Source organism: Drosophila eugracilis, unplaced genomic scaffold (genome assembly GCF_018153835.1).
Source record: "Drosophila eugracilis isolate 14026-0451.02 unplaced genomic scaffold, ASM1815383v1 contig_670, whole genome shotgun sequence".
Classification (NCBI taxonomy): Eukaryota; Metazoa; Arthropoda; class Insecta; order Diptera; family Drosophilidae; genus Drosophila; species Drosophila eugracilis.
Window position 1 is genome coordinate 7,574 of NW_024573558.1, and position 27,150 is coordinate 34,723.

The 27,150-nt window shown below is 46.5% G+C and overlaps 2 protein-coding genes across 7 annotated transcripts in view; both read right to left on the reverse strand.

The window, feature by feature from the left end:
- Positions 1 to 330: 330 nt before the first annotated feature.
- On the reverse strand, positions 331 to 2,117 carry LOC108103999 (putative glycogen synthase kinase-3 homolog). Its single transcript, XM_017209789.2, has one exon. The coding sequence runs from the start codon at positions 1,967 to 1,969 to the stop codon at positions 461 to 463; it is 1,509 nt and encodes a 502-aa protein (XP_017065278.2). The 5' UTR covers positions 1,970 to 2,117; the 3' UTR covers positions 331 to 460.
- Positions 2,118 to 2,852: 735 nt separating this feature from the next.
- LOC108104002 (band 4.1-like protein 4) overlaps positions 2,853 to 27,150 on the reverse strand; it is a 56,331-nt gene continuing 32,033 nt past the window's right edge. The window contains exons 3-18 of one of the 6 annotated variants that reach the window (XM_017209793.2): positions 23,704 to 23,808; positions 23,270 to 23,394; positions 21,944 to 22,041; positions 21,411 to 21,619; positions 20,445 to 20,597; positions 19,238 to 19,410; positions 17,602 to 17,832; positions 15,767 to 16,222; positions 14,647 to 15,045; positions 14,300 to 14,584; positions 14,087 to 14,224; positions 13,872 to 14,018; positions 12,590 to 13,802; positions 7,247 to 7,905; positions 4,459 to 4,467; positions 4,283 to 4,404 (exon numbers count right to left, since the gene is read on the reverse strand). In XM_017209793.2, coding sequence (XP_017065282.2) covers positions 4,368 to 4,404; positions 4,459 to 4,467; positions 7,247 to 7,905; positions 12,590 to 13,802; positions 13,872 to 14,018; positions 14,087 to 14,224; positions 14,300 to 14,584; positions 14,647 to 15,045; positions 15,767 to 16,222; positions 17,602 to 17,832; positions 19,238 to 19,410; positions 20,445 to 20,597; positions 21,411 to 21,619; positions 21,944 to 22,041; positions 23,270 to 23,394; positions 23,704 to 23,808 — 4,437 coding nt within the window. In that variant the 3' untranslated portion in view covers positions 4,283 to 4,367. Of the gene's footprint in view, positions 4,468 to 7,246; positions 11,380 to 12,589; positions 13,803 to 13,871; positions 14,019 to 14,086; positions 14,225 to 14,299; positions 14,585 to 14,646; positions 15,046 to 15,766; positions 16,223 to 17,601; positions 17,833 to 19,237; positions 19,411 to 20,444; positions 20,598 to 21,410; positions 21,620 to 21,943; positions 22,042 to 23,269; positions 23,395 to 23,703; positions 23,809 to 27,150 lie in introns of those variants that run through there. The other 5 variants (XM_017209792.2, XM_017209796.2, XM_041819399.1 and 2 more) reach the window with 5 other exon arrangements.

Sequence of the window (27,150 nt, forward strand, 5' to 3'; positions counted from 1 at the left end):
AGGCGCCACCCTAGTGCGTTGGCATTTAAATAATTAAGTATATTTTTAGCCCCCTTCGAATTTCCATTTGCGAGTCCTGCTTCAGTTTCAGCCATGTGTGGCTAAGGTTCTTACGAGGTTTGGCTCAAGCCATAAGAAACCACTAGCCTCTCGAAATCAGTAGTAAACGAGCCCAAAGTATGTAACCACAAATGAAAGTGCAAAATCGCTTATACCCCGTTTTCCACGGTCTAGATTTGGCTTAACATAGCTTAATCTATAATTAGGGCAAATTACAAAATAGACAGTAATGAATTATAAAGACATGAACAGCATTCAAAGATGTTTTTCTTAAAGCGACTATCAATTTTACAGTTTAATCTGAAACAGGAATTTTGCTGTCTTACAAATCACGTGTGATTATAATCTGACATTCGAATGTCTGGTGGTTTGAGGTCCGGCGGGCTATGATAGAACCCGCTTAGTCCTCCTCCTCTTCCTGGAGGTCCTCGTCGTCGGACGCGTCTTCCAAGTCATCGCTGACGTTGTTGCTGTTCGCGCTGTTGAACTGCCCATCGTCGTCATCGTCGTCGTATTCATTTTCGTCCGCAGCATCCTCGTCAATATTGTCCTCGGCATCTCCTTCGGCTTCCTCGCTTACCCCGGAACTATCCTGGTCGAGGTTAAGGGAATCCATTGGCACAGTTCCCACAGCCAAATGGTCGCCGTTTCCCAAATCGTGTCGCAAAAAAGGTGGCGGGGATCCGATTCCCTTGGTTGAGGCTTCCGGGGACTTTAAGAGCCCCACAGATGGCTCTTTATGGCTGGCATCTATTTTCCGGGGACTCTCTTCACCGGCAGTATTGCGATTCCGTTGGCCAGGACCCGAGTCCTTGGTGGGAGCCGATCCCGGACCGCGCGGCTGCAGCAATGGCAGTGTATCCGGCTCAATGGTTCTCTCGTATTCCGTGAAGTTGAACAACGGCGGCAAACTCCTTCCGTTGGGCAATTGCTGGTGTGGATCCTGGCGAAGTTCATCAAAGAAAGGATGAGCACAACCCATCAACGGGGAAACCCTGGAATTGGGCGAATATATAAGCATCTTGGAGACCAGATCTATTGCCTCTGCTGGTGTGCGAATCCTAAAGACCTTGGGCCAGGGATGTGGCTTCAGCTGCGGCAGCTTAAACTGCTTGTAGTGGGGGTTCATGTCACGCAGCTGCTCGGTGGTGGGAGTGCCCATAACTTTAACGATCTCCACGATCTGGTCCACACCCGAGTCGCCGGGGAAAATGAGCTGGCCCAGGAGGAGCTCCGCCATTACACAACCGGCGCTCCAAATATCTATCTTGGTGGAATAGTCCGTGGCCCCGAAAATGAGCTCCGGGGCACGATAGTACCTGGAGCAGATGTAAGACACATTTGGTTCTCCAGTGACCAGCTGTTTGGCACTGCCAAAGTCGCAGAGCTTCAGCACACCGGTCTCGGAGTCGAGGAGCATATTCTGGGGCTTGATGTCCCTGTGGCAGAATCCCAAGCTGTGGAGGTACGCCATGCTCCTTAGCAACTGGTACATGTAGAGTCTGACAAAGTTCACCGGCAAGGTCTGCTTGGATCTGGCGTACTGGCGCTCCACCTTGTAGAGGGTCTCAGGCAGAAATTCCATTACCAGATTCAGGTAAACCTCGTCGCGTTTTTCGCCACTCGAGTAGAAGAACCACTTGAGAGTGATGATATTGTCATGACGCAACTTCCTCATAATCTGCAGCTCCCGATTCTTGAAGCGCCGATCCTGCAAGACTTTCTTAATAGCCACCTGCTCGTTGCTGGGCACCATTTTGGCCTGGAAGACCACACCGAAGCTGCCGTTGCCCACCACCTTGGCATCCGTGTAGCTGATCTCGGTCATCACATCCGCACCGTAGGCATTCGTGGCCACCACGGTGGTCACCTTGTTGCTCAATCCATTGCTTTTGTTCTGGGAAGCCATCTGATCTGGGGTCCTTCTGTATGTGTCTACGCGACTTTGGCTATCGAAGAGTTTTCATAAAAGACAGGCAAACGGGCAGATCATTTGATTAAAGGGCTGAACTGACGTAACGTTGTCAAACCAAATGTATGTGTGTGTGCCGGCTGAGCTTTTGGCTTTGTTTTCTGGAGCGGATAGCTTTCGAAGTTCTCTTGCAGGGTTGCTCAGATCTAGATTAAATGTGAACAGGGAATGAGTTCAGAGATGAGTTTACTTTTGTAGACAACATTAAAAAGACTGACTAAAGTAAGTCTAATCTTTATATTCTAGTTTCTCCACTATTTACTATTTATAGTTGATGGCAACTCTATCATGCTAACTATGACACTCCGATAAGTTTTCAGCAGTATTTAAGTTCTGTCACAAAAAGAAACTTAGTATTTAATAGCTGGCTCACTCGTAACTCACAAGAACCAACTCAAAGTGGAAACTGATTTCTCAGCTGTCTTAGATTGCTTTTGGCCGCTCCACTTGAGCCGAACTTATGCAAGGCCATTCATAACTCGTGAGGGCCCTTCTTTGTGCTGCGTAAGTTGGCTAATTTGGCAGGACCCTTTGCATTGTTGTCCACGACTCGACTTTCGACTTGAAAGTTTCGCTGTCGCCTTTGTCTTCTGGCATCCCGGCTGCTTATCGCCCGGCTTGGCTAACTTGACTTGGTCCTCTTGTCTCGGCCATCCTGTCCACTCGCTTATCAAAAGACCATGCTTTTTACAGTTTCCCTACAGCTGAAGTGCCCCGGAGGGTGGCATTCTTTTATATAGCCCCACATAGCACAGATGGCAGGCCCCGAAAACGAATAAAAATGTGCTCGGTAAGTGTTTGTATAAAATGTCGCTTGCAGTTTATTTTTTACTTGTAATTTTATTGTATATATCAGATATATATATATATATATATAAAAGTGACACACTCATGGTAAAATCTTGTTAGAGACATTTAATCGTATATATTTAAGTTTTCGTTTTCGTTTTGCAGTTTGCAGTTTACACCAATATTCAGTAGATTGTAAAAGTGTTAATCGATAATATTTCATATGCATTCCGTATTCGATCCTACTCGTTAGCTCTAGTTCGACCACACAAATGGTTGGCTAATATTAATAACAGACGGGATATTTACACAATTGCAATTCAGGAGTCGCAAAAGGCCAATGGAGGTCAGCCAGCGGACGGACGGACTTAAATTAGTTGCAAATGATTAAACTAAGCTAAAGGGGGCTTAACGTATACGGTCAGAAGTGGCTGGCTTACGTAAATATTATTGAAATTGTTGGACGTTGTTGGCATAAGTAAGTAAGTAGTTTGGGGCTAAAACTAGAGTATCCTTCTACGAATATATTTTATTTAAATTACATACACATTGGGGCTACTACATTTATTTGGCTTTTCTCGTTTCTGCTGCTGCTGATGCTGCTTCTGCTGCTGCTGATGCTGCTGCAGTAAAATTAAATTTTACATAATCTTGTGTGTGCTCTTGTGTAAGAGGCATTATTTAAATGCGTATCAAATTGGTTCTTAGTAGTTAATAAAAACGTATATTTAATTTACTTCCTGGCCCGCACACCCACACACACCCACACAAAGGCATTCGAAGAGATACGCAGCACAACAATAAAATTTTATATTTATCGCCAACGATTTCCGGCCAGAGTCCTTCTCGTGCCCTTGTATTTGTGTGCGTGTGTCTGCGAGCCCATGTTTGTGCTGTCTACTTTTGGGGGCCCGGCTGCTCCTAAGTTTTCCGCGTTGTCTGGCTTGTGCGCATATTTTAATAAATTTTATGCCGCTGAAATGTGCCCCGCTTATCATTAACGCACAATTTATTTTTGCTTTTATGCTTCTTCGTTCGCTTTTATCCCGCAGACCCCCAATTGCTGTTGTTTATCTGTGAGATACATTTGCTTTTTTGGCTTTTTGATTATTCGCGTCTTAAGATTACTTGGTTAGCTTTTCCTCGATTAAGTTTCTTTACCCGAACTTGCTTATATACAGCATTATCTATTTACATGTTGGCATAATGTGCATTTAATTTGCAAACGCAACGTGCTGGTGAAAAGTTTCGGACCAACTTTTGCCCCGGCGGCTTTTAAATGTTGTTTATTGTTGCTCCTCCTTTGTTGATGTTCAGCCCGCACATGTAGTTTCCATTTAACTTTCCACTTACATGTTGTGCGTGTTTATTCTTTTCTAGAGCCAAGCCTGCTGCTGTTCGTAGAGTTGTTGCTGCTGCTGTTGCTGTTGCTGTTGCTGTTGCTGTTGCTGTTGCTGTTGCTGCTGCTGCTGCTGCTGCTGCTGTTGCTGCTGTTGCTGCAACCAAAGTTTGCAGAATGCAGTGGGCGGCGGATTCGAGGAGCAGTTCACTCCTGCTGCAGGGGCATGGTCGGCGGGCTTTGGCTATTGCAAATTAAATTTAGCTAATTCTCACAACTCTGTGCTCATTTCGCTTACAATTGCGCTCTGCCGTTTGCATTGTAGTTTTGTAGTAGTTGCATTTGCATGGCATGAAAATAAAAGTAGGGAGAAAAGAGGGTCGTGGGGAGGGAGAAAGAGAGAAAATATTTGCGCATGTTAGAAAAAGTTTCTTGTTGATTCGATTTTCTCATTTAAGTTTTCTAGTGCTCGGTAATGTGAGTGTGGGTGTAAGTATAAGTGTGCGTGTGTGTGTGTGGTTGTGAGTATAGCTTGTTAGTTTGTTCTAGCGACTACAGTGCGTATGCGTTATGGTGCTCTTCAATTCGAAATAAATGTACAAAAATATAGTTGAAGTGCCGCCAGGCAGTTTATGGCCGCAGTAAATCCAGTTTTATCGCCGCAACTGCCACAAATTGAATACTTTTTATCATTTCAGCTGGCGCCGCAGCACAAATAATTACTTAATTTAATCATAAACCAAAAGGAAATCCTGAAAAAAGTCACTCCGCATTATGTGTGGAAGTGGGCTGAGTTTTTATATAGCCATTCATAAGCTTATCTCTCCGCCCTCGGGCAGAAATGTGCGTCAAATTTACGATTGCCACTCGGGCACTTTCCACATTTTCAGCACTTTTCCTTACGCCTCCGTTTTCATTTTCGTTTTCGTTTTCTATTTTCTTTCTGTGACAAAAATGCGTAAAGTTTTTCCCGAGTCCCTTTGTTGATGGTGGCGTGTGGCCTAGCTACAAGTCGGGATGGCCTCCAAATGGCCGACTCCTAGGGGCCAAGGGGTTGGGAGGGTTGAAGGGTCTAATCTAAAACAAGAACTGTCGTTCTACCAAGGTCGAACACGCAGACCCTTTGTGGATATACCCTTTCAAAGCCTGGGCAGTAAGTGACTTGTAATGGGAAAAAAGGAGCTAGTTCTAGGTTAGAATAGTACGTAAGATAGTTGATTTTTCTGGAACCTCTTAAGCTTTTCAAGATCTACTTAAAGCAATTTCGGATACAACATCATGACCAGGTGCTTCCATGAGTCTTTTCTCTTATTTCATTATTGTAAAACATTCTTTTCATTTCTGATTTCAAACCACTTTCAGGGAAAGCTTCGTTAATATTAGATGACCTCAAATATTTATCCTAATCAAATAAAGAGTAACCCGAGGTCCACCAGCCCGCAGGCTAACCATTTTCCCTTTCAACTGTTTGTTATGCCTTTTTTTGTGCTTCTGCAAAATGTTGTTTATTTGGCTCCAAAGTATTTCTACGATATGAAATGTTTGCCTAGCCTGGTTGTTGTTTCTTTTTACTGGCTGCTCCTGTTGTTGCCAACATTGCGCCTTTTTGCTTTCATCGCTTATTTTTTTGTGGGTTTATTTTTGTTTTGTGGCCTGTTGTTCTGTTGAAATTTGTATTTATGTGCGGGTCGGAGGCACAGGAACATTGGCATCGGGGCATCGAGCCGGCAGAAATATCATTTACCCGGCTCGCTTTTCCTGGCCCCATGCCCGCACATACATTTTAATGTGTGACTGTGGGTGTGCCTGGTGTCCTATCATATTTTCGTGTGCATGTGTGGGGGGCTTTTGTCTTCGTGTGCTGAAAATTATGTATATTTTTAGCACTTTCGCTTGTTTTGTTTTCGCTTATCGAGTTTGAAGGTCATTTCCTTGCAATTCCCAGCTCGCAATAAATGTCCCGGGCTCTCACATCCATTTGGATATACGAATGTTGGCCGTTTGGTTGGCTGGGTAGTTAATTTGTTGTGAAATTGTCATTTTGTCGCTTCAATGGCGGCGTGCAATGCGGCGTATGAGTAATATTTCTGTGTTTGCCATAGCATACTTTTACGGGCGGAGTGTAGGGCGTTAATGAGGGTTGTGGGAGGTGGGAGTTGGGAGTCCCAAAATTTAAATTGACATGTTTAAAGTCAATTTGGCCCAAGTTTGGCTCGTAAACAAAACACAGCAGATTCCACCCCGATGACATTAACCTATTCATTTGTAAATAGGCTGTCGAATTTCGTAGCTTACATAAATATTTGTGCGTTTTTGTGCTGCCCTGCCGAGCGGAAAAATGTCGAGGCAAGGAAAACAGGGGAAAGGCAGTCAAATCAAATGTAAATCCAGAACGAAAGCAAGGAGCAGGCCAGAAAGCAAGTGAAATTGAAATGAAAATGAATGTTTGCCTGAGAGGCTTCGCCATTGTTTTGCCCCCCAAGTCGATTGTTATCTCGGCCCAAAGGCAATTGAAAATTGGCAGCTGGGAGGTCCCGGCATTTCCGCGTTGCGTAGGCCTAGCGGGCACATTAATACATAATTTATAATGTTTTCGTTTCGTTTTGTTTTCGCACACTTAAAGAAGATGTTCGTGTATCTGTTTTCTGGGAGGGAGGATGGTTCTGTACTTTTAAATTTCCCGCGCTGTTCAATAAAGTTTGATGTTAAACATGGGAAAACAGGGTAGACAGGGTAGCAGAACAAAGGACATTCAACTCATTATTGGGTCTCCCAACATCTCAAAGCTAAAACTTCAATGCAATCCGTAACAATAGCAGATACACACAATAACTCGACTCTGAGCCAACTGGGTAGAAAAAATTGCAATTTCCAACTAAGACTAAAGTCACTTCTGTTGTTTATCCGTTTTATCATGCAGGTCAAAGGTCGGTATCGGTATCGGTATCGGTAAAGGTATCGGTATTATTTGTTGTTAGCTACAGAAAATGGGAAACAGAAAAACGGTAACAGTTACGGTAACGGCTGTACCTACTCAACAAACAAAACAACGGAGAACCGAAAACAAACTGAAAATAAAAACTTACCGTCGACTACTTTGGATAATTGGCGAAAGGATTATCTCTAAGCTGGAGGAAATGTTTTGATTTTGTTGCAGGTTGGCAGTCGATGTTGCCGCCGTGCCAGTTGCTGCTGCCGCACCTGCAACCAAAGCTGCTGCTGTGATATTGTTGGTGGTGTTGGGTGGGGGATTCGCATTCGCATTCGCATTGGTTTGGCTAGTGGAGTGACTATTGGTGGTGTGGCTACTCGGATTCGGATTCAGACTCAGATTCAGATTCGGTTTCGGATTCGGATTCGTATTTGCGTTCAATGTGGGACAATTTAACGTTTGGTTGCCGCTGGTAATTGGCCCTAGTTGTTTCGCCGGCTGACCACTGTAGACATTCGCATTGCAATTATCGAAATTAATATTGGTCGATGGGGATTGACGACTGCCGTTGCCGCTGCCGTTGCCGTTGTTGTTGGCGATGCAATTGGTGCTGGTGTTGTTGTTGTTTGAGCTATTGTGACTGCCCGTGGGGGACATCAAAGGAGCATCCGCATCAAACATATCCTCGGCCTCGGCAGCCTCGTCATCTTCGGTATCTTCGGTCTCGTCGTTGGTGGTCTGCGCCTCCATTTGCAGGGCCTCCAGGACAATCATGGCCTCGTCCTCCTCGCTGCAGGAGTGCGACGAGTGCGTCTGCTTTCAGGGATCGCAAATCGAATCCAATTTGGGGTGGTTTGTTGGTTTGGTGGTTGGGGGTTGTTGTACGGGGTTTGGTGAGGTTTGAAAATACAAACAAGGTTTAGCTTTCTTGCAGGGCTCTAATCACGCTCTATTGTTCTCTATTCGCTAGTTTAGGCACAAACGGGGCATGCAACTTACACATCTAGTTGTTTATCCCAATATTAGGCTTACTAATTTAACATAACATTCAGGTCTATCGTAATAATGGCGCAGGCAAAACACAAACACATGCTGTTTATCGACAATTTCGACTGGGTAAATAATATTTCAATTAGGAAAATATTGACAAAATCAACGGAATGTATGCTTCGATAGTATTTTAATTAATTTACAAACAGCAACCAAAATACCCCTGCCCAGCTTATGAATTTATCATTAGGACCGCGGGCCCTGCACAGTTTTAATTACACGCAAAATACTCGAATAACAAGGGCCCCCAATCAACAATGCCAAAAGCCAAGCTGATGGTAATGGGAATGGTAACAAAAGCCCCGGCGGCCAAACAGCTGACCATTCGAATCAAACCACGTGCACAGGTGGCCAGCAAAAGGCAGGTAGATTGCTTGGGGTCGGGGATTGGTTTCAGGTGGTCTCTGGGAGGGACTGTTGCTCCCTAACCCATTCGAAATGCGCCGCACGCCCTGCGGTTTTCTGTTGATTGCACAGCGGATAGCGATTCCTTCTGAGTCCTTGTTGTTCCAGGGGTTAGTTAGTTGCCTGTTGGGGGGCTCTCTTTAAAGGGCCTCCTCCAATTTCCAGTTAAGGCTGCTCTTAAACAACAAGTTCACTCGATCTGTTTAATGGCCTGCAAAGTGCGTTTCGAAGTTGGAGTGCAAGCGGAAACTATTCTTCACTTTTATATTTGTACACTTTTGTGAATCGATATATTAATACCCCTTTAAGGCACCCGACTGAACCTAATCATTTAAAAATATATAAGTAAGCATTAGAGCACTCCTTGATTTGCATTTAAGCCTCGAATTAAGCCATTCAGGTGGCAGACATGTGCGGTAACTAATCGCATTGAATGCGACTTGGCTCTGTCTCTGCCTCAATACACTTAAAAGCTCATTCAATTTGGCCCAAGACACGTTCGCCCGTAGCCCATTTGATGCCTTTATGATGGCGAGTTCTTTGCCAAAAGTCAACATATAAGCAAAGGGCGGGCTGGGCGAATGGGCGAATGGGCGGGCAGTGAGATTCATTTGTAAATGAAATCAGAAAGGTGCACAAACACACTCGAATGGTTCTGAGAGGTCTGAGGACGAGTACGAGTACGAGTATCCTTCACTCACTTAAGCTTACGGCCTTTGTGTACCGGCGGCTTACGCTTTTTGTAGCCAAACTACACAAGTTTGCCGGAGAAGACAAGTTTGTTTTGTATATGCACGAGGATATACAAAGTTTGTTTGATTTTCTATTAATTAAAATTGCATTCAACTTGAAAATCGTATTTGTTGCCGCAGGAGGCAAGTTTATCTGCTAGGCCTCGCCCACTTCCATTCAATAATGAACTTTGAATTGTAGCCTAATGGAAACACGTACAAGATTGCATAAACAAACTTCAAGAGCGCTGGCCAAAGCCAAGGAATTTAATTAATTTTCCTCCCCGTTTATGGGTGTGTGTGTATGTGTATGCCAGTTTATGTGTGTGTGTGTGTCTTAATTGGGCAAACACGCCCATGGCCCATGGCCAACAAACACACACACACACTCGCACTCGCACGCTAATGCATCAAATTGTCTGGCATAAATGTGGCCCAGTGTCAAACGCCCCGTTCATTAACACGCGGCTCCCAGGGAGACGGGGCAGGAGGCGCATCCAATGTCAGGGACGGGTCACCACCTCGTCTGGCAACTGTCGCCATCAAAGATAATTGCTACCTACCAAGCGCCCGATCTGTTTTTTCTACTCCGCCATCAGTTCCCTAACCCTATTTCGCCTTTTTCCCGATATGCATAAAACATTTTAAATAAAAATGCATAAAAATATGCCATATGCCGCCCGCAGGTCAAAGGACAAAGGGGCGCTTAGAGCCGGAAAAGGGCCTCCCCCGTCAACCATCTAGTATTCGCAATTGCCTACATGATGAATAATTAAATCATACACGGGATGCAGCATAAATAAAGGAGTATTTGTTTAAAGTTCTCCCTTTGTTTCTCGCTTTTTGCATTTTCCGCACTATTTGACATGGAAAATGTTTTCTGCCAATAAATCAATTGGCAATTTCATATTTTTTATGACCGTTTTTGTTTGCGCTTTTTTCAAAGTTATGATGCAATGCATTTCTGCTGCGGTCATTGTTTACCCTGGCCTTTGTTTTCTAAATTTAAAATTTCATGCTGTTGACCAAGGCTGTCATAACGTTAGTTGGCCTTTAACCTTTGCTCTTCAACCAGCTGGCAAAAAACGGGAAATTAATTGATGAGTTTGTCAAATAGGCAAAATATTTATTTAAATTTCCTGATGCTGATTTCCAATTACAGAACAACTCACTCAATGTGTCCCCAGTTCAGTTCGCTCGCCGAAGAGCTACTGCCAATAAGCAATCGCTTAAAGGCCTATAAGTTTGCTGCCTTTATTGTTTGCCAATTGTGTTAATCTAGCATTTGTTAGGATTTGGCCAAGTGTGGCGTGTTCCTTGGGGCCACTAAAACGAAAACAGTCCGGACAATGGCTATAATAACGACTGCGGGCGTTCCACCAGGGAACCAGGGAAACCATCATTCGATCTGTCCTTCGCCTTTGCCTCTGCCGGCGGCAAAAACTGCTAACCCTTGAAACAACACAGCAAATGGCAGAGACAACAACAATCGAAACTTTTGCCACATTAAATCAGTAAATTTATTGACTTAACTGCTTTTTGGGGCGAGGACGCCATGGCCACCCCTCCAGCCCGCCCGCCCCTTTCGGGGGTTGTCAGCATTGGCGTTTGTCTCTTGGCCGCTGGCTGCGCACTTTGCCACTTTGGCCTGGCCAAGATGGTGGCCCTATCCCGTGTCCTAGTACACTGAGGAAAATGGCAAGTTGATAAGGAAAGCTTGAATTTCCAATGCTTATGGATCCTCCTTTTTAAGGAAAGTGAAGGGAGTAACTTTGGTCTTAACTTTTCTAATATCTTTTAAATACAGAAATGCGTTAGGTTCTTGATTTTGATTACAATCTTTTAGAGATAGTTTTCCAGAAAGAAAAGCCAGCTAAGAAAAATACCATGCACCCAGACATATACATTTTTCCGAGTACAATTTCCCCTGCCGCAGGATCCCGTGCTTGGCATTTCCTTCGGCCGCCCTGCCCCGTGCTGTGCTGTCATAATTTTTGATTTGCTTGTTTTATTTGATGTCCTTGCTGATGTCGTTGCCTTGGCTGCCATTTCAGGCGTAGTCGTCGTTTCTTGGCCCGCTCCGCACTAAGCTGCTTCCCAGCTTAGGAAAAACAATTTTGCAAAATTTATTTTATAGCAAAATTATGCCAAACATTTCGAAAATGTTTCTATGTACTCGCACTCCCGCTTGCTGCTCCTCCTGCCTTTTGGGTATAGGGAGTGTGTGTGTGTGTGTTTATATGGAGGACATACACACATGCGTGTGACCCGGTCGAGAGCTTGGAAGCTGGGCCAGAATTTATTTTAGAATCGTAAGTATTTCTGCTTTCGTGCCATCAACTTTGGCTGAAATTATTTGCTCGGGCAGCCCGCAAGGAGCTAAGCAGGAGGGACTGGAAGTCCTGTCTGTTATATAAACTTGGATAATGTAGCGCAAATAGTTGCTTATTATTTATTCTCTTTTATTGCCCCCGCTAGCCAGAATCCGCTGGCCAGAATCTTTGTCCTGACTGGGTCTTTATGGCCTTTTATTTTTCGGGTAATTTATTTGAGCTTCGTCAGAAATTAGTTGGAATATTTCAGTTGTTAATTAGGCATGCGTGAAATTGGGCAAAGTTGGCGTAGCATACTTCTGAGTTACGGATATATGGGCATATGTCTGGCGAAGATTCGCTGAACTATTCCATAGAAATTCGAGTGCTCAAAGGTCTGCTCCGTCGAGTGGCTTTCTCACGCCTTAAATTCAAGTTAATTAAATTTCACTGTGCCCGCAGCTGAGATAGCGGCAAGTTTACGTTTTTGCCTTTTTGATAAGGCCAGACACACACAAGTCCTTTGGGTGGAGTGTGTGTGCGATAAGGATTCGGGGAAATGGGGAGACGGAGAAACGGGGAGGCTCCACCCTCGGCCTGTGTGCACAATGAGTCTTACGAAATAATCAACATAAAAGCTTCAGTTACTTATTACACTTCTGCAAATACGGATACACACTAGTCTCTAGTACTCTTTAGAAATACGAACCAAAAATGTAGCAGAGGAAAAACGAGGAAAATGGGAAAAACGGGGAAGGGTGGAAGGGGGAAAGGGGGAATCATGCCATACAGACTAAGTACTTTGGCTGGGGATGCGATAATGCCAGTGAAATACGGATTCAATTAAGGCGCGGAACACAAACATGCAACACAATGGAGTGGCAAACGAAAGACAAGTTGCACAAACTGAAGAGGAGGAGGAGGACGCATCCACATCCACATCAACATCAACATCAACATTCAACATCGACATGCGACAGGTTTGCACTTCGTACTCACAGTTGGCTGCTGCACCTCCGGCACAGACGCATTCTGGCCATGTTGCAGATACACTAATGGACCGCCCGACTGCCGCGGCTGCTGGACAATGGGCGGTGATGTCGACGACGTTGACGGAGCGACGGTGGCGGCTCCTTTGTCGAACTGATAGTACATGACGTCGTTGGCGGGCGCCGTGCCGCCGTAAAGTGGAGGGGGAGGTGGCGGCGGATCTGCGGTCTGTGATCCAGAAATGTGGTAAGCGGTGGTTTGTTGTTTCGGGGAACCCCCTGCCCCTGGCCCGGCTCCTACTCCTGCTCCTCCCGGCATCTGCGGCATCTTATAGTTGTAGATGTAGGGCCTCTCATACTCCCCGCCATGTATGTAGGACAAGAAGAGATCCGATTTGGCTGGTTGCAGGCCAAAACCTCCCGAGGAGGAGCCACTGCCCCCTGACCTCTGACCTAAGGGACGATTGTAACCCGCTCCAGCGACACTGCTGCTGGCGTAGTGCAAGGGATAACAGCCTGCATTGGCCAACTGGGAGTTACCGCCAGTTAGGAGCTGGGTTTTGGTAAGACTCTGCCCGGAGAGTCGCCTCGTGGGCACCCCAATATCTGACTTGGCATCCCGCCGCTTCACCTGCGCCGGCTGCGTCGAAGGACCTTGGTAATAGTACGGCGACGCCGGATTGCTGGGCCACTCCACAAAGCTGCGCTGCCGGCTGAAAGCACCACCACCACCTTGAGAACCTGGACCACCGACACCAGATGTTACCATACTCCCGGCCAGGTTGCTAATGCTGCCTCCTCCACTTATGACCCCCTTGGAACTCTTGGCCAGCGCATTGTTCAGACTGAACTTGTACTGGTTGTTCTCGAAGGTCGTGTAGTGGAGCAGGCGGTTAGCCGGCGATTGCTGATTAGAGTTAGTAGCGCTGTTGGGATTTTGACTGGGGTTCGGGTTGGAGCTCGAGCCCGGGTTGTGGACAGGCGCCAGTCCCGAGGAGCTCCCTGGGTTAGTGGACGATGGCGAGGATGTGGCGTATTTGTAGGTGCTCTTCTGCTGGCGCTGCTGCTGGGCGAACAGCGAGCGCTGCTGCTGCTGCTGGTTACTCACGGTCTGCTGCATCAGGTTGTTGTAGTTGCCGCCGGCGCTGCCCCCCGACTTCCGGTGCGATCCGCTGGAGGCGCCAGAGGATTTGTTAGTGCCATAGCGAGTGCTGTCGCTGGATCTGGATTTTTAGGGGGTTAAGTGGTGGTAGATATCTGAAATTTATCTGTTAGAAAACTTCACTCCTTACCTCTCCGATGAATATGCATAATCCTGATCAGCTCCCAGTCCGGAGTCAGTGTGCTCATGAGACACACGCAGAGCTGAGTTCTCCAGAGGACTCAGGTTTGAGCCAGTGGGTGAGATAAAGTCGCCCATGCTCATGCTGGACATCATTCTAAGGTTAAGGAATCGACATATATTTACAATCCTTGAGAAGAACACTCATCCTGAGACTTTACTTACCTAACCAGACCATTATTTCTTTCGCATTCCCTCGAAGATATAGTGCTAGCCGATCGGATAGAACCGTTCTTGGGTGCATGTCCTCCGGTTCCAGGAACTCCGTTGGTGTCGTGTGGGTGCGAGCTTTGATAGTAAAGTCTACAATTACGTACATTGGTTAAGTGGGTTGGTAAAGAAGGGGTAAGGAAAGACCCAGCATTTACAGCTACTTACCCTCTGATACGGTCGACGCGATTCCTGGCCTGGCCTGTATTTCCCGATCCACTGCCATTGGTGATGGTGTTGCCCGATCCCGTGCTCTTGGCCCCGACGCTACTCTTGCTGTTGCTCTTGTGGATCTTCAGGTTCGAATTGGATCTCTTCGATGTGGTCTCCACCACCGTATAGGGAATCTCCCGCAATTGTTGCTCCGACATGCCCTCCGTGTCCACCAGATCGAATTGAAGGTGCTTCGCTAGCTCACTGTTCCACATGCGGCTTCGTGATTCCGATGGGGACCTATTTGATTTTGGGAAATGTTAAATATATCGCAAAGAGTTCCACCAGTTCCTTGTGCTCACTTGTTCTTGCGATGCCTTCTGGACTTGTGGTGCGAATGGGTGTCCGAGTGGCTGTCGTTGCTGTGGAGACTCCTGGCCACCATGCTGCTCTTCGAAACAGCTGCCTGTTGCACAGAGCTTTGGCCCAGGCTTGCTTCCGCCTGGCGCCTCTGAACCTCCCGCCATTGCGATGTGGAATCTATGAGCTCGGCACTTCCACTTCTCATCGACGAGCTTCGATGTCCGGAGTAGCTGCGACCACGTGTGCTGTCGTGATCGGATCCTCCAGCCGAATCCCTTCGGTGCCGGTGGGATCGGCGGTGCTTGCGATGATGCGAACGTCCTGATCTGCCAGAGCGACCCGATCCCCTCGAAAGCTCGCTTTCATTATCAGAGGTGCGGCGATGACGGTGCTTATGCCTTGAAAAAGTAAATAATGGGTTAAGAGGATATCCATGGGAAGTCATTATTCCTTTGGTCTAATATCTCTGCCGAATTTGATAACTTGATAAATTAGATATTTGATATTTTTACGATAGCAAATAATGATTTGCAAAAACTGGCAAGGCCAACAAGTTAAGGAATTTGACTTGTTCCCTAAAATAAAAACCTTTTCGATAAGATACATGGAAATACCAAAGTTAACACGCACAAAAACTTGGGAATTTGAAGTTCCTGGCGAAATTCAGATCAAATCCAATTTAATGTGTAAACACTCCCTGTAATCCAAGCACTCAAGCTAGGCGCACGCTTACGGATGTCCAAGTCGATAGGACTTTATGGGGCTCAGAAAGTCACCTATACTCGACTTCTAGACTTTATCTTAACCCCTTCGGGGACGCTATCAACGTTATTTACCTTCTGACAACTTGAATTCACCCATTTCGATAAAACCTGCACACGTCACATATATCTAGTTTCTCTCACTTTTGGAACTTTCAAATATAGATGCCCCTTCGGAAGGTCAAGCCGCGGTCCGAAGTCTATCAGCAAAGTAATCACTCTTGATGTGGAATTTAAATATTAATCACCATGACTTCCAAAAACCATACACTGATAGGACTTTTACTTAATCAGAGGGGTTTCCTCTTGATTCATGGAACTTAAAATCTAACTATTAATAGATATTAGGAAAACTCACTTGCGCGTGGACCTGGAATCGTTGGAGGAGTGGCTCTCAACGGAGCTGGAGCGGTATCTCTGCTGCTGGTGGGAGGCGGAGGAGGAGCTGGCCCGCTGCTGCCGGTGGTGGTGCGAGGACGAGGAGTTGGGCCCCGCTGACGAGGACTGGTGGTGCGGATGGTGGCTGGTGCCGTGGCCATGGCTGTGGTGGCTGTGATGGTGGTGCAGACCACCGCCCGCCGTACTAGCGGATCTCACGGATCGCGGACTCGAAGGATTGTGGCCGAAGAGGGACCTCTGCTGGGACCTTGGCCAGGGAGCACTCCGTGTGCTGCGCGGGGAGTCGGGCGTTTGCAGGTTGCCCCCACTGTTGTTGTTGTAGCTGCTGGAGTTGTTGTTGGGCTGCTGGTGGCAGGGTCGGATCCCCAAGCTGGTGGGTATGCTGTAGGTGGAGCGATAGGGGCTGTCGTAGTTGCTATTTTTGAGCGGGGGAAAAGAGATTAAAGGCGGGGGATCAGTCAGCGCGATCTCGCATTATTTTGCCATAAATTTAAATTGTTTAACATAAACGTTGATTAAAGTCCGCGGCATGGAAGGCCATTTAGGCTGTCCAATTCGATCTGGGGAGGCAGCTCCACCACGCCGAGATCGACACAGACAAATAATGCGCGTGTGCAAAATTGAGTAATTGCCGCACTGGCAATCAGCGGGCAATCATTTCGTACTCTCAGGAGTCGTCGCTTCAGTTCAGTTCCACTGAGGATCCCAGAGAACCGAGAAAGCCCAGAACGTGCCTGGTGATTTATGCTCCTTCGGATGCAGCGAGCAGCGATCTGTGATCTGTGATCTGGCATCTGAGATCGGGATGGAGATGGGGATCGGGATCGGGAACGGGCAAGTGTGGTGTGGGGACTGGCTGCCTGATTGGCCTGATGTTTGGGCTTCTCTTTGTTTGCAAATGATAAATGACGCGGGCTATTTGCTCATCCCAGGTCTTCGCCCGGGAATCCAGCGATTACAATTGGCTTCTATTACCTTATTTAGAGCCTCACCCGAGCGTGTAATTTATGCACGGAAGGTGGGCAAACACTTACACTGGACAGCTGGAAATGGTCTCTGGTAATTGTCTAATTCGAGAGCTTCCTGGGATCGCCTTTGCCCAGTCTCTACAACTTGGAATATTCACTGCCTGACCATAAATCTGCTGGCATGACTCAATTTCTCCAGAAACATCCTGGCTCTGTATTTGCTTTTCGTCCATATAATTTGATGTTTGCAGCCATAAAACATTTAATAAATGCTGCGTCTAGACAATGTAACTGCCTTCGAAATGGCAACTAAATGGATTTTGAACACGAATTCGAAACAGAAACAGCAACAGAAACCAGAGTGCCAGAGGGCACTTGAGCCGGGACAATGCCAAGGAGCTTCTATGTATCTATGTATCCTGTTTGTCCTGTCAAACGCAAGCGGAACAGGCGGGGAATGATGAAGTGCCCGGCTGCATTCCTTTCAAATTGAACCCGGCGATTCCGAATAGCAATAGCCATGCCGAAAAATATATGTTTGAAAATTAAAAAGAGATCAAAGGCGAGTCCTCTCCAACGAGCCACATGAGAGCTCTTCCGGCGCGCCAGCTACCAAAAATGATTACTAAAAAGCAAAGGGACGCGGCCAAAAAAAGGACTTGGCCGGGGAAAAGGACAACTACGTCAAAGGAAGCAGCTGCCGTACATAAATGGGTAAAATACAGAACGCGAGGGTACTACACACGGGCCGATGGATGGGTAAATCAAAACTTTTGTGCTCGGAATGAAAACAAATGATGGGCATTTTGGAGTTTGGAGTACTCACTTGGAGATGGTGCCCATTCCGGGTTGGGGGAGGGGCCGGTTGCCCATGTGGCTGCCTCCACCTAATGTTCCCGCTCCACTTGCTCCGTTTCCGTTTCCATTGCCATTGCTATTGCTGTTAAAAAAGTCATCAATCACGCGGCGCGGCTGGCGCTTCGATGGAGTGCGGGTGAAGGCGGGCGGCGATCGTCCGGCGGAAAGTGCATCCTTCTCCGTTTGCTTGTCCGGGCGACTTTTCAGGGTGCGGTTCGGGGTTTGGCAGACATGCGGTGGTGTTGGGCAACATAAAAGTAGGCATAAAGGCGTCCAAAAATATTAACAACCAAAACGGGGAAATGCCAAAAAAGGAAACGAGAGTACGGATCATAGAAGACGCTAATAATGAACAGCGAACCATAAAAAGGTTGTAAAACACACACAGGCGAATAAAATAAAAGCCTACAAACTGGCAAACTTTCATTTGTTTCTCAAATTAAAAACGTTCTGTTCTTGGGGCAGTCATAAAACGAGCCGACGCCCCTAACAAAACTTTTTTGGCCCCTAGAAATGCCCTGGCAGCCAAGTTAATAGTTTCACTGAGTTACGGTTGGCCACGTGAACTCCATTTTGAGACTGGGAGCAAGAAAGTTTACCCCGGCAACTAAATGGTCAGCCGCAGTCACCGCAAATGTCCAGTCATAAACATGAAGGACCTGGAGCCCCTGGGTCTCCTGGTTCCCCTGGTGCCCCTGAGTCCCTTAGATTCCCCCTGGATTCCCTGCCACATTCGTCATGCACAATTGCCTGCATTTGGTGAACCAGCAGCTTAGAGCCCCCTTTTCGCAGAAAGTCATTAGTGGGCTTTGCACTCGAGTTGCTTTTTGGCTGACTGCCCGAAGGCCTCCTAATCCCGGTCCCACTCCCCTCCGCAGATCCGACATTTTTATTGGACTTCCAATTAGTTGGCCATGCAGGCGATGGCGTAAACTTGATCTATGAACACTGCTTGGCTTGCACTGGATCTGGATGCCTGCTTCTGTTTGGCTTTGACTTTGACTTTGGCTTTGGCTTTGGCCAGAGATGAGTTCTAATTGGTTTGGCGGGAAATTCGAGGAGCTGACATGCGAGCCTGGCTCATGTTTGCCTTCTACGGGGGTCTTCTTTGAAACTGGAGATGCTCTTTATTAAGTCCTGACTTCATGAGCTCGAGTTATTTATCTTGAAAATAATAATAGTTCCTTACTGGGTATTACCATAGAAATTGTATATTAAACTGTATAAGATCATTAGTTCTGAGCAACTTCTATCAAGTCCAATATCCCCCACGTTAATTATTAGTAAGCCCTTGGCGTCCTCTTTCTATCTTCTGTAGAACCAGAGCCCAGCCCTATTTCCCCACTTGAGCTGACCCTTAATGAGCTAATCACATGAACTGCATTCAGGGGCCAGGGATTGAACTCGAGTGCCTGGGCCATTGAAATTTGTAACGTCTTAATTGGCTGCGCTTTTCGGTTTGGCCAATAAATTAGGCAGCAGGGACCCAGAGGGGCTCTCGGACCTTACAACTCCATCTGATGGGCGGAGCACACACGACTGCACCCACAGGAACTTCCTGGAGAGTTCCTGGTACTCCGCAGCATTTCTGGTTAGTCACTCACCTGTGCCTGAAGCGCGATCCCAGTTGGAACAAATCGGCGGCATGCGACTGCGAACTGGGCAAAGGGGCCACTCGCACCTGCCTGAAGAAGGCATGATGTTCCACGCAGCACCGCCATAAGTGCTTGCAGGCCGATTTGCGAGGCGTCTCGAATCCGTAGGTGCTCAGCTCGTTCTGCGGAAGAAACGGAATCCAATCGCAAAGGTGTGATAAGCACAAGAGTCGAGTCACGATGGGAACTGCGAACTGCGAACAGGGAACTGGGAACAAGGAACTCTACTGAGACATGCCGACAAAGGAGGCGGAGTGAGTGAGTGAATGAATGCCCCTGTCGGGTTCGCCCCCTCCCATTACAAACTGTAAAGTGCTGGCCGAAAAAAAGACAAGTTAAATAAGGAAAAGGGAAAAATCAAGACGAAGGAAAATTCTGAAGTTTCCGCCTTTTGTGTGCGTCAACTGGCTGGGAAACTTTTTTGATTATCAAAGCGTTAACACCCGAAAGTGTGCAACTTCCAGCAGCTTCAGCCATTCAGCGGCTCCTATCTGGTATCTGCTACTAAAGCAACCAGCAACCAGCTACCAGCTACCAGCTACTTGTTGTCTAACGAGTCCTCCTACGCTTTTGGCTCCTGGCGCCACTTGATGCCGCTGACAGCCAAAAGTTGTCGCCATAAGGAGCACACAGAAAAATTGGCGACACTGCAAAACGGGAATAAGAAATTGAAGGCTCCCAGCATGAGCTGGAGAACATGGGATACCCTGGAGGGTTCCTCTAGAGATGGATATCTATATGACTCTTTCAGCAGAATTAACTATTTTGAAACTGTCATCATTGGCTAGCTATATTTATAAAATTAGTTAACAAAATAAGTTAGGAGATTAAAGTTATTTGAGGGAAGATCTTTCTAAGGTAACTTTAAGCTATCCCAGCTGTCAGATACTTCCAACTCAACTCGGTTATAGGTCTACTACCCTTTAGTGCTAACTTTCGACCATTCACTCGCGGAACGAACTGCAAATTGTAAAAAGCACTTGTCGGCAAACAAATTTATGGCTGGGATGGGCTAGGGATTGGGGATCCTCATCTCCCAAACCCCATCTCATCCTCATTCACATCGTCACTGTGGCCATTGTCGTTTCGGGTTCCCAGTTACCAGTTCGCAGTTTTCCAGTGGCCATTGTCGCGTTGGGTGCGTTTGAGAATTTACATTTTTATCGCTTATCCTGAGCATAAAATAGCGTCCTTTATAATAAACTTTGGCAATGCGCGGCCAATAGTAATGAGCCACCGTCGTCTTGTTGCGCAGCACGACAATCCCGCTAGGAGTCAGGCCCAGGAAGTACTCCACGCTGTCCTCGCCCTGTGGGAAAACGGGGAGAAGTAGGCAAAATGAGAAACTTTGGCAAACAAAAGGCGGGCGAAAAGTTTCCTTTCGGCCATTGCCAAAAAACGTGTTAACAAGAAGAAAGTTTTCGCCCATTAGCAGCAGGCGGCATTTTTATGGATACCTCTATCCTATATTGCGCCCAGAAAAAAGCCGAAATAAATGTAATTTCAGCTGTTAATTAAATTAAAAAGAAGGAGAAAGCGGCGAGCATATAAAGACGGCGGTCTGGCGCCGCGATAGTCAATGATTTGTGTCTATAAACAAACACAAGGGCGACGGGTGAGTGAGTGAAAGGGGGTGGATATAGGCATATAGGCTTTGTTTGTGGCACATACCACCATTCGCCACATGGAATACAAGGGTTGGGGTCCCCCGACCCAGCCCCATAACCATGCATGTATACAAACACAGCTGGTGATTTATTGAGGTTTGATATCAAAGTAAAGGGCAATAAAAAATGCAAATGAAGTGCCAACTTACGCAGCACAAAGCGTAGACACCCGAGACTCGCTTTTCGGGGGTAATCATCCACCTCCCCCGCTCTCGGGACCCCACAGAAATGTGAGCAAATGATTTATAATATTTGCCTTGAAATGAAATTAAACTTTGCATTCCTCTGACCCCTTTTATCCGGCTGGTTGAACGTCGAAGCCCGGCTGTCTGGTGAACCATCTGTGGTTTCAGAACTTCAGAGCTTCGGGTCAGGCGAGGGCCACCCTAACGCAGCCCCCCTCCCATTTCAGCCGATTTGGTTTGACACATGAGCAGCATCAGCACATTACTTACCAGAACGGGATGCAAATCCACGCCGTACATATCATGCCATTTGACTTTGTCCAGATAGTTGAGCTCCGCACTGGAGGGCGACATTCCCTTGAGCTGCTGGTGGAGTTCGGAGACGCGGGTTTCCAGCTCGTTGCTCTGGTTGGGCAGCAGCCGGAACTCGGACACATAGCCCTTCGAATGGCGCCGCTGATCATAGTCACCAAGCTCGGCTGTGGATAGATATAAATATGGGGATATATATTAGATTACTAGAAGATAATCCTTAAATATTGGTAAGTATGGTGTCTGAAGGAAGAAGCAATCAGTAAGTTTGCACTTTAAGACTGTATAAGTTAAGTTCTTGACACAACTAAACACAAGATCAAAGAAATTTATTTGGTAAATAAAAGGTAATTTGATTAAACTTAAGAAAGGTATCTACAAAAGGTATTCAAATTTCCTTGACTCCACATAAAAGGCTTCAAGTCGGCCCACAAAATAACCTCAAAGGAATCGTGTGACACCTGTGAATCGGATGGCATTTTAATACTTACATTGCACCACAAAGGCTCCGAGTTCGGCGGCCAGTTCAAAGGCCACAGGCAGTCGGCCCTGCAGAACGTCCTGTTTGACTTGCAGAAAGAGTTGATACCTGCAAATGACAAATTTCATTGGCAAACAGGACGAAAACAAAACCCGAAAACAAGGACAAGGAGCAGTTAACAAGTTGTCAAACAAAATCTGGGCATAAAATTAGTTGGTCCCCCCGAATGTTTGTCCTCAGCAAACAGAGCCGCCTTGTTGACTTTGGGCGTAACATGGAAATCATGGAACGAAACAAATAAACGGCAGACAGTGGGCTGGCATCATATTTCACAATTATTTGCTAAAATCAAGCGCAGCTTCAACTTGAAGCTGCCTGTTTGCCTTAATCCCATCGCCGTCTGTTTGGATTTTCAACTTTGTCCTGACCAAAGTCAATTGCCGTTTATTGTATGCCGCAGACTTTGTATAGCTAAAATAACACAATATTCTTTGGCCCTAGTGCACTTCCAATAATGCAACGGCAATTGCATTGCCACGCCCCCATCGTGCTCGTCATGCAGGCGCCCCTTTTCCACTTGGCCAGAAGTGCATTTCGATGCATTTATATGCGCTAATATTAGCAGTGGATTCAGCGGCAGTTGGCCAGGATTTTGATGATGTTTGGCGAATGGTTTTGCCTGCTTTTCCGACCCATCCCCCCGCCTGGCGAATGATTATGGCCAACGTGTCGTCGTATGGAGAGCCAATATTTGCACACACCAAATGCTTGATAAATGCTGCAATCGCCCCCAGGACGTGGATGACGAGGCGATGAAAACCATGGCCATGGTCACATTGCTACATTTCCCCCGCCATTTGCCATTCGCCAGTTGCCATTTCCTGTTTCCCATTTCCCTTGACATTGGCGACATTTGGCATTTTCCCTTCGGCCTGCTGGCCTGCTAGTGGCCTCCTGCTGGCCTCCTCCACTGGTCAACCGGCGTTATTTTAATTTATTTCGCTTGATGTGCGCGCATAAATGCATTAATTGCTCGATGCATTATCCATTAGTTGAGTGGGCAGCCCGAGTTCACAGTTTTCAGCTCGTGCATCTCAATTCGCTTCATTTGTTGTTTATTGCATTATAATTATGCGTCTGTGTGCCTCAATTAACAAATTAAATTTGCCAAATTCAATTTACCGAATTTATGGCAGACCAGAGATGGGATGACACAAATTAAATGCTTAAATAGTTAATGTTCAGGCGGACGAAGCGATGGTATTTAAGGGAATCGGTTTAAGTGGCTAAAAATCAACTATCTTCTGGTAAATCCCCAACAATGACTTCCTCTCACCTGGTTATCTCCTCCAGCAGCTTGCAGGGATCAGCGGCATAGAACTTCACGCCGAAGTACAAGTCATAAGGGTCCGACTTGGGCTTGAGTTGCCGCGAAATGCGCGACGCAGGATCCAGCCAGTGCTGTGGGGAGAAGCAAAGAGAGGGTTAAATTCAAGGGCGCACCATGGGGCGTATGAGCAACCAGGTGGTAGCACAAAACTGTGTGGGAAATTCAATGGAGGACACCTCCTGCAGGTCGAACGAAAGCGAAATTATGTAAGTTGCCCCGCAGCCAAAGGACACTCAAAGAGTTGCCGTTGTCTGGCTGCTCGGCTTTTTGTTTTCATTTTTCATCGCGCCCGAATGAATTTCAATGAAAACGAAAATGAATTTCCAAAACCAATATGTTTGCCCAGCGGAAGAGGTCTTTTTTTTGCCCTACACACTTACCGTCTGGTTCTCCTCGTCTATGTAACGTATGCCGAAGTATGAGGTCTCGATTAAATTGAGCCTGGCGAAGACGACATCCAGCAGAGCCTGGCCGGGCAAATCATCCTGAAAATAGACAAGAAAATTGCTGTTAAAACAGAGCAGAGTCCTGGGGATAGAAAGGATGGGAAGCAGCAAGGCAGGAATGGCAGGAATGGCAGGAATGGCAGGAAAGCAAAGGCAAACACTGGAAACACTGGCAAACTGTTGAGCCATTGAATGGCCACAGACACGGTCCTCGTTTTCCTTTTCGTCCTGCGCCCCTTTTCCGTTCGGTTGGCTAAGTCTCCTCCGCCGACAAAAGTGAAAACTTCCCAGTGACAATTATTCAATTGGAAAATTGCTGCCTTTTTTTGTGTGCCTCTGATAAAATAAAATGGGAAATAAGAAAATGTCCAACCTTCCCATTGCCATTCTGCCTTTCGACCAAACAATTTATGGCAAATCGAAGGCGGCCAAAGTCGGGCAATCAACAATTTTGCTGTTGGTTTAATTTAATTTGTTAAAGCTTTAAAATGCCAATTCCCTTTTTTCTCGCCCCGTCCGTCGAGTGGCAATAATAAATTGAGTTTGTTCTCTGGGGAATCCAGAGGAGCTTCCCCCGAAAAAGGTGGCCGCAGCTGCAGGAACCGCAAAAAGCACCCAAACTATGGCCGTGGGGCGTGCTATTGTTAACCGCAAAGCCAGCTGCCACGCCCCTGCTCACCCTGTTCGCCCACTGCCCCCTCCGGCAGATGATGCTCCTGTTGCCCGATTGTCTGCAGTGTGTCTCATGTGCTCTTCTTTTTTGGGAACTGACCAGCAGACACTGACTTTTGCCTTTTGTTGTTTGTTCGACCCGCTGCCATGTTTTATTTATGGTATTTCTGCCTGGTCGAAGGATCCCTTTGGGGCATCCACATCCTCTTACACATCCAGAACCACATCCACATCCTGCACACGGCATTTCCCCTTTGCATGCATATTGGCCTGCTTTATTGTTGTTGCGTAATAAACTTAATGGCTGGCAAGTGTGAACACACTGGGATTCCGGGAGTGAGAACTCGGTGTAACTGCCAGTTTACTCGCAACTTCGACCCGAACTCGTTTTGAATTTATGTTAAACATTCTGCTGACCTCAGGGCTCGACTCCGAAATCGAGCTGCTTAACTCGCCGTCTGGGAATTGTAAATGCCAAAAGATGGAGTCGAAGTAGGGATGGCATATAGTGGAGATGATATTTGATATACATTTTTTTCGGAATGCTTGTAGCATATTTGTATTTATTTGCTTGTTTTCCCATTTCCATAAAATACAATAATGAATACAAACGTTAAGTTGAATTTATGGCTTTGCATTGTATTAATCTTAGATTATGCTTCTGCACTTAATCATTATCCTTTCAGCAACACGTTCACATTCCTAAAACGAATGGAAAGTCCTGTGGGCAGGGGTAATATATAAGTGACAGCACTTCCATTTCGAAAAGGTCGAGCTGAGTTGAATTTTTGCATGAACTCCGGCAGACAGGAGGGGGACCCGTGTGCGTGTGTGTCAAAAACTAATTGCATTTGTGCCGACTGCATTAGATGACAGTCGTTAACAGGACGAAGTGACACAGTGACAGTGAAGTGACACCGGCAGTGGCGTTGCCAGAGAACGTGGTGCTGCAGTTGGGCAGGACATCGGCTTCATCCTGCAGTCCTGCTGCTCAAATTGCATTACAAATACGTGAAGTGAACGTGGGCAAGGACATTAAAACAATGGTCTGTGAAATTTCCAACACAAGTCGTGTCCTTATTGTTGTCATCCTCTCTGCAGAAGCTCTTGTTCGTGTTGCTTCTCTTGGCTTACTGCTGCTGTCAATGCTTTTACCATAAAACAAAGCACGAGAAGAAAGTGCATTTTAAAAATGCATAAGAACCATGAGCGTTCATCATATTGTCGGTTGCCGTTTACTTACTGAGAGAAGGAGCTAATAATGCATGTGCACGTAAATGGAATTCTAGATGAGGTGAGACCGGAGTAAAATAATATCCCTTGAAGAGTGCCGAAAGCGTCTGAAGGAGAGACAGCTCTATCGATCGGGCAGTATTGGATTCCGGATTCCTTCCTCTTAAGGAATCCCAGCAAATAGACACCCCAAATAACACCCAGCCTAATGAACTACTCGTTCAGCGCCTAAGTTATGGCCGAGAATCAACGTAAACACGTAAGGACCGCAATTAATCACAGGGGTTTTGCCGGAAAAACTTGTGCAAACAAAAGTGTTTTGGGTCCCAAAAGGTTTTCCAGGTCCAGACAAGCATTCTCGGGGCGGAACCGTTTCCCCTGCTCCAGCGCCGATTTCCACACACAACTCACTCACTGACAGAGTTCAATAAATTAGATTTTCCCCGAACCAGTGACGTAGATGATGTCTGGGGCATCAAAGGATGAAGGCTATAGATGATCCTGATGCTGACAGCGCAGCAAAAAGGAAGGAGGATGGAAAAAAAAAAATTAAGGAGACGCCGGATGTGCCTTGCGATGATTATGTTGATGCTAATGATGATTAGGTCTTTGGCTAAAATGTCTTAATCAAATTATGCTTACTTTGATGTTGCTGGAAGGACCTCCCTTGTAGCCAAAGGACATCGAATCCTGGCCAAGTACACTTAATGAGCTTACATTTTTCGCCACCCCCAGCTGGCCCTCAACCTCGATTGCCTGCTTTTCTTGTCAGCTGACGGCAACACTAGCGAAAACGGAGCAAGTTTTTGCCCTGCAACTTAATTAGAGAACGCCGAGTGGTAAACCGGAAAATATAGCACACATGTCTGGCCACCAGCCAGCCCAGTAACTTCCCTTTCTGCCACCCTCGGGGGACACTTTTCGGGGGAAGCGGAAAAATCCCAGCATCGCGTTTTGGCTGAAACGCAATCAGCGTCTTGGCAAACTTTAACGACGTGACTAACCCAATTTCAGCCTTTGCGTGCCCAGGAATCCGCTGCAAGTCACAGGGCTTTAACATAATTAACACATGCTTTATGTTTTCACGGGATGAGCTCCCCAGGCTCAGGTGCATGATGAAAACTACTCCAAACTTGACTTGAATTTGCTGGTATATAACCAGAATGTCGTAAGTTCAAATACACAAAAAGTTTCCCTAACTTTTCATAAACGACCCTTTAAAGGTGTGCAACTTTGAAGTGAATACGAAGTCCAGCCAGATTAAATCCCGCTTGCCGTGTGTAAGCTCATTTGCTGCCATTTAAACTGCAAGGCGGCTAAGGAGAAACGCCAGCTTATTGCCCTTGCAGAAAAACAAAGCCGGCTGAAATGGAAAATAAAAAGTAAATCCAAGTCGCCGGCAATGAGGGTCAGGTCAGATGTTGGAAGTGATGCTCGGCATCTGCTCCCAAAAGGTTTTGCCATCCACGGGTCGTA

What these genes read in the sequence shown, in the direction of transcription:
- LOC108103999 (XM_017209789.2), bottom strand. Translation starts at nt 1,969, where the DNA reads ATGGCTTCCCAGAACAAAAGCAATGGATTGAGCAACAAGGTGACCACC.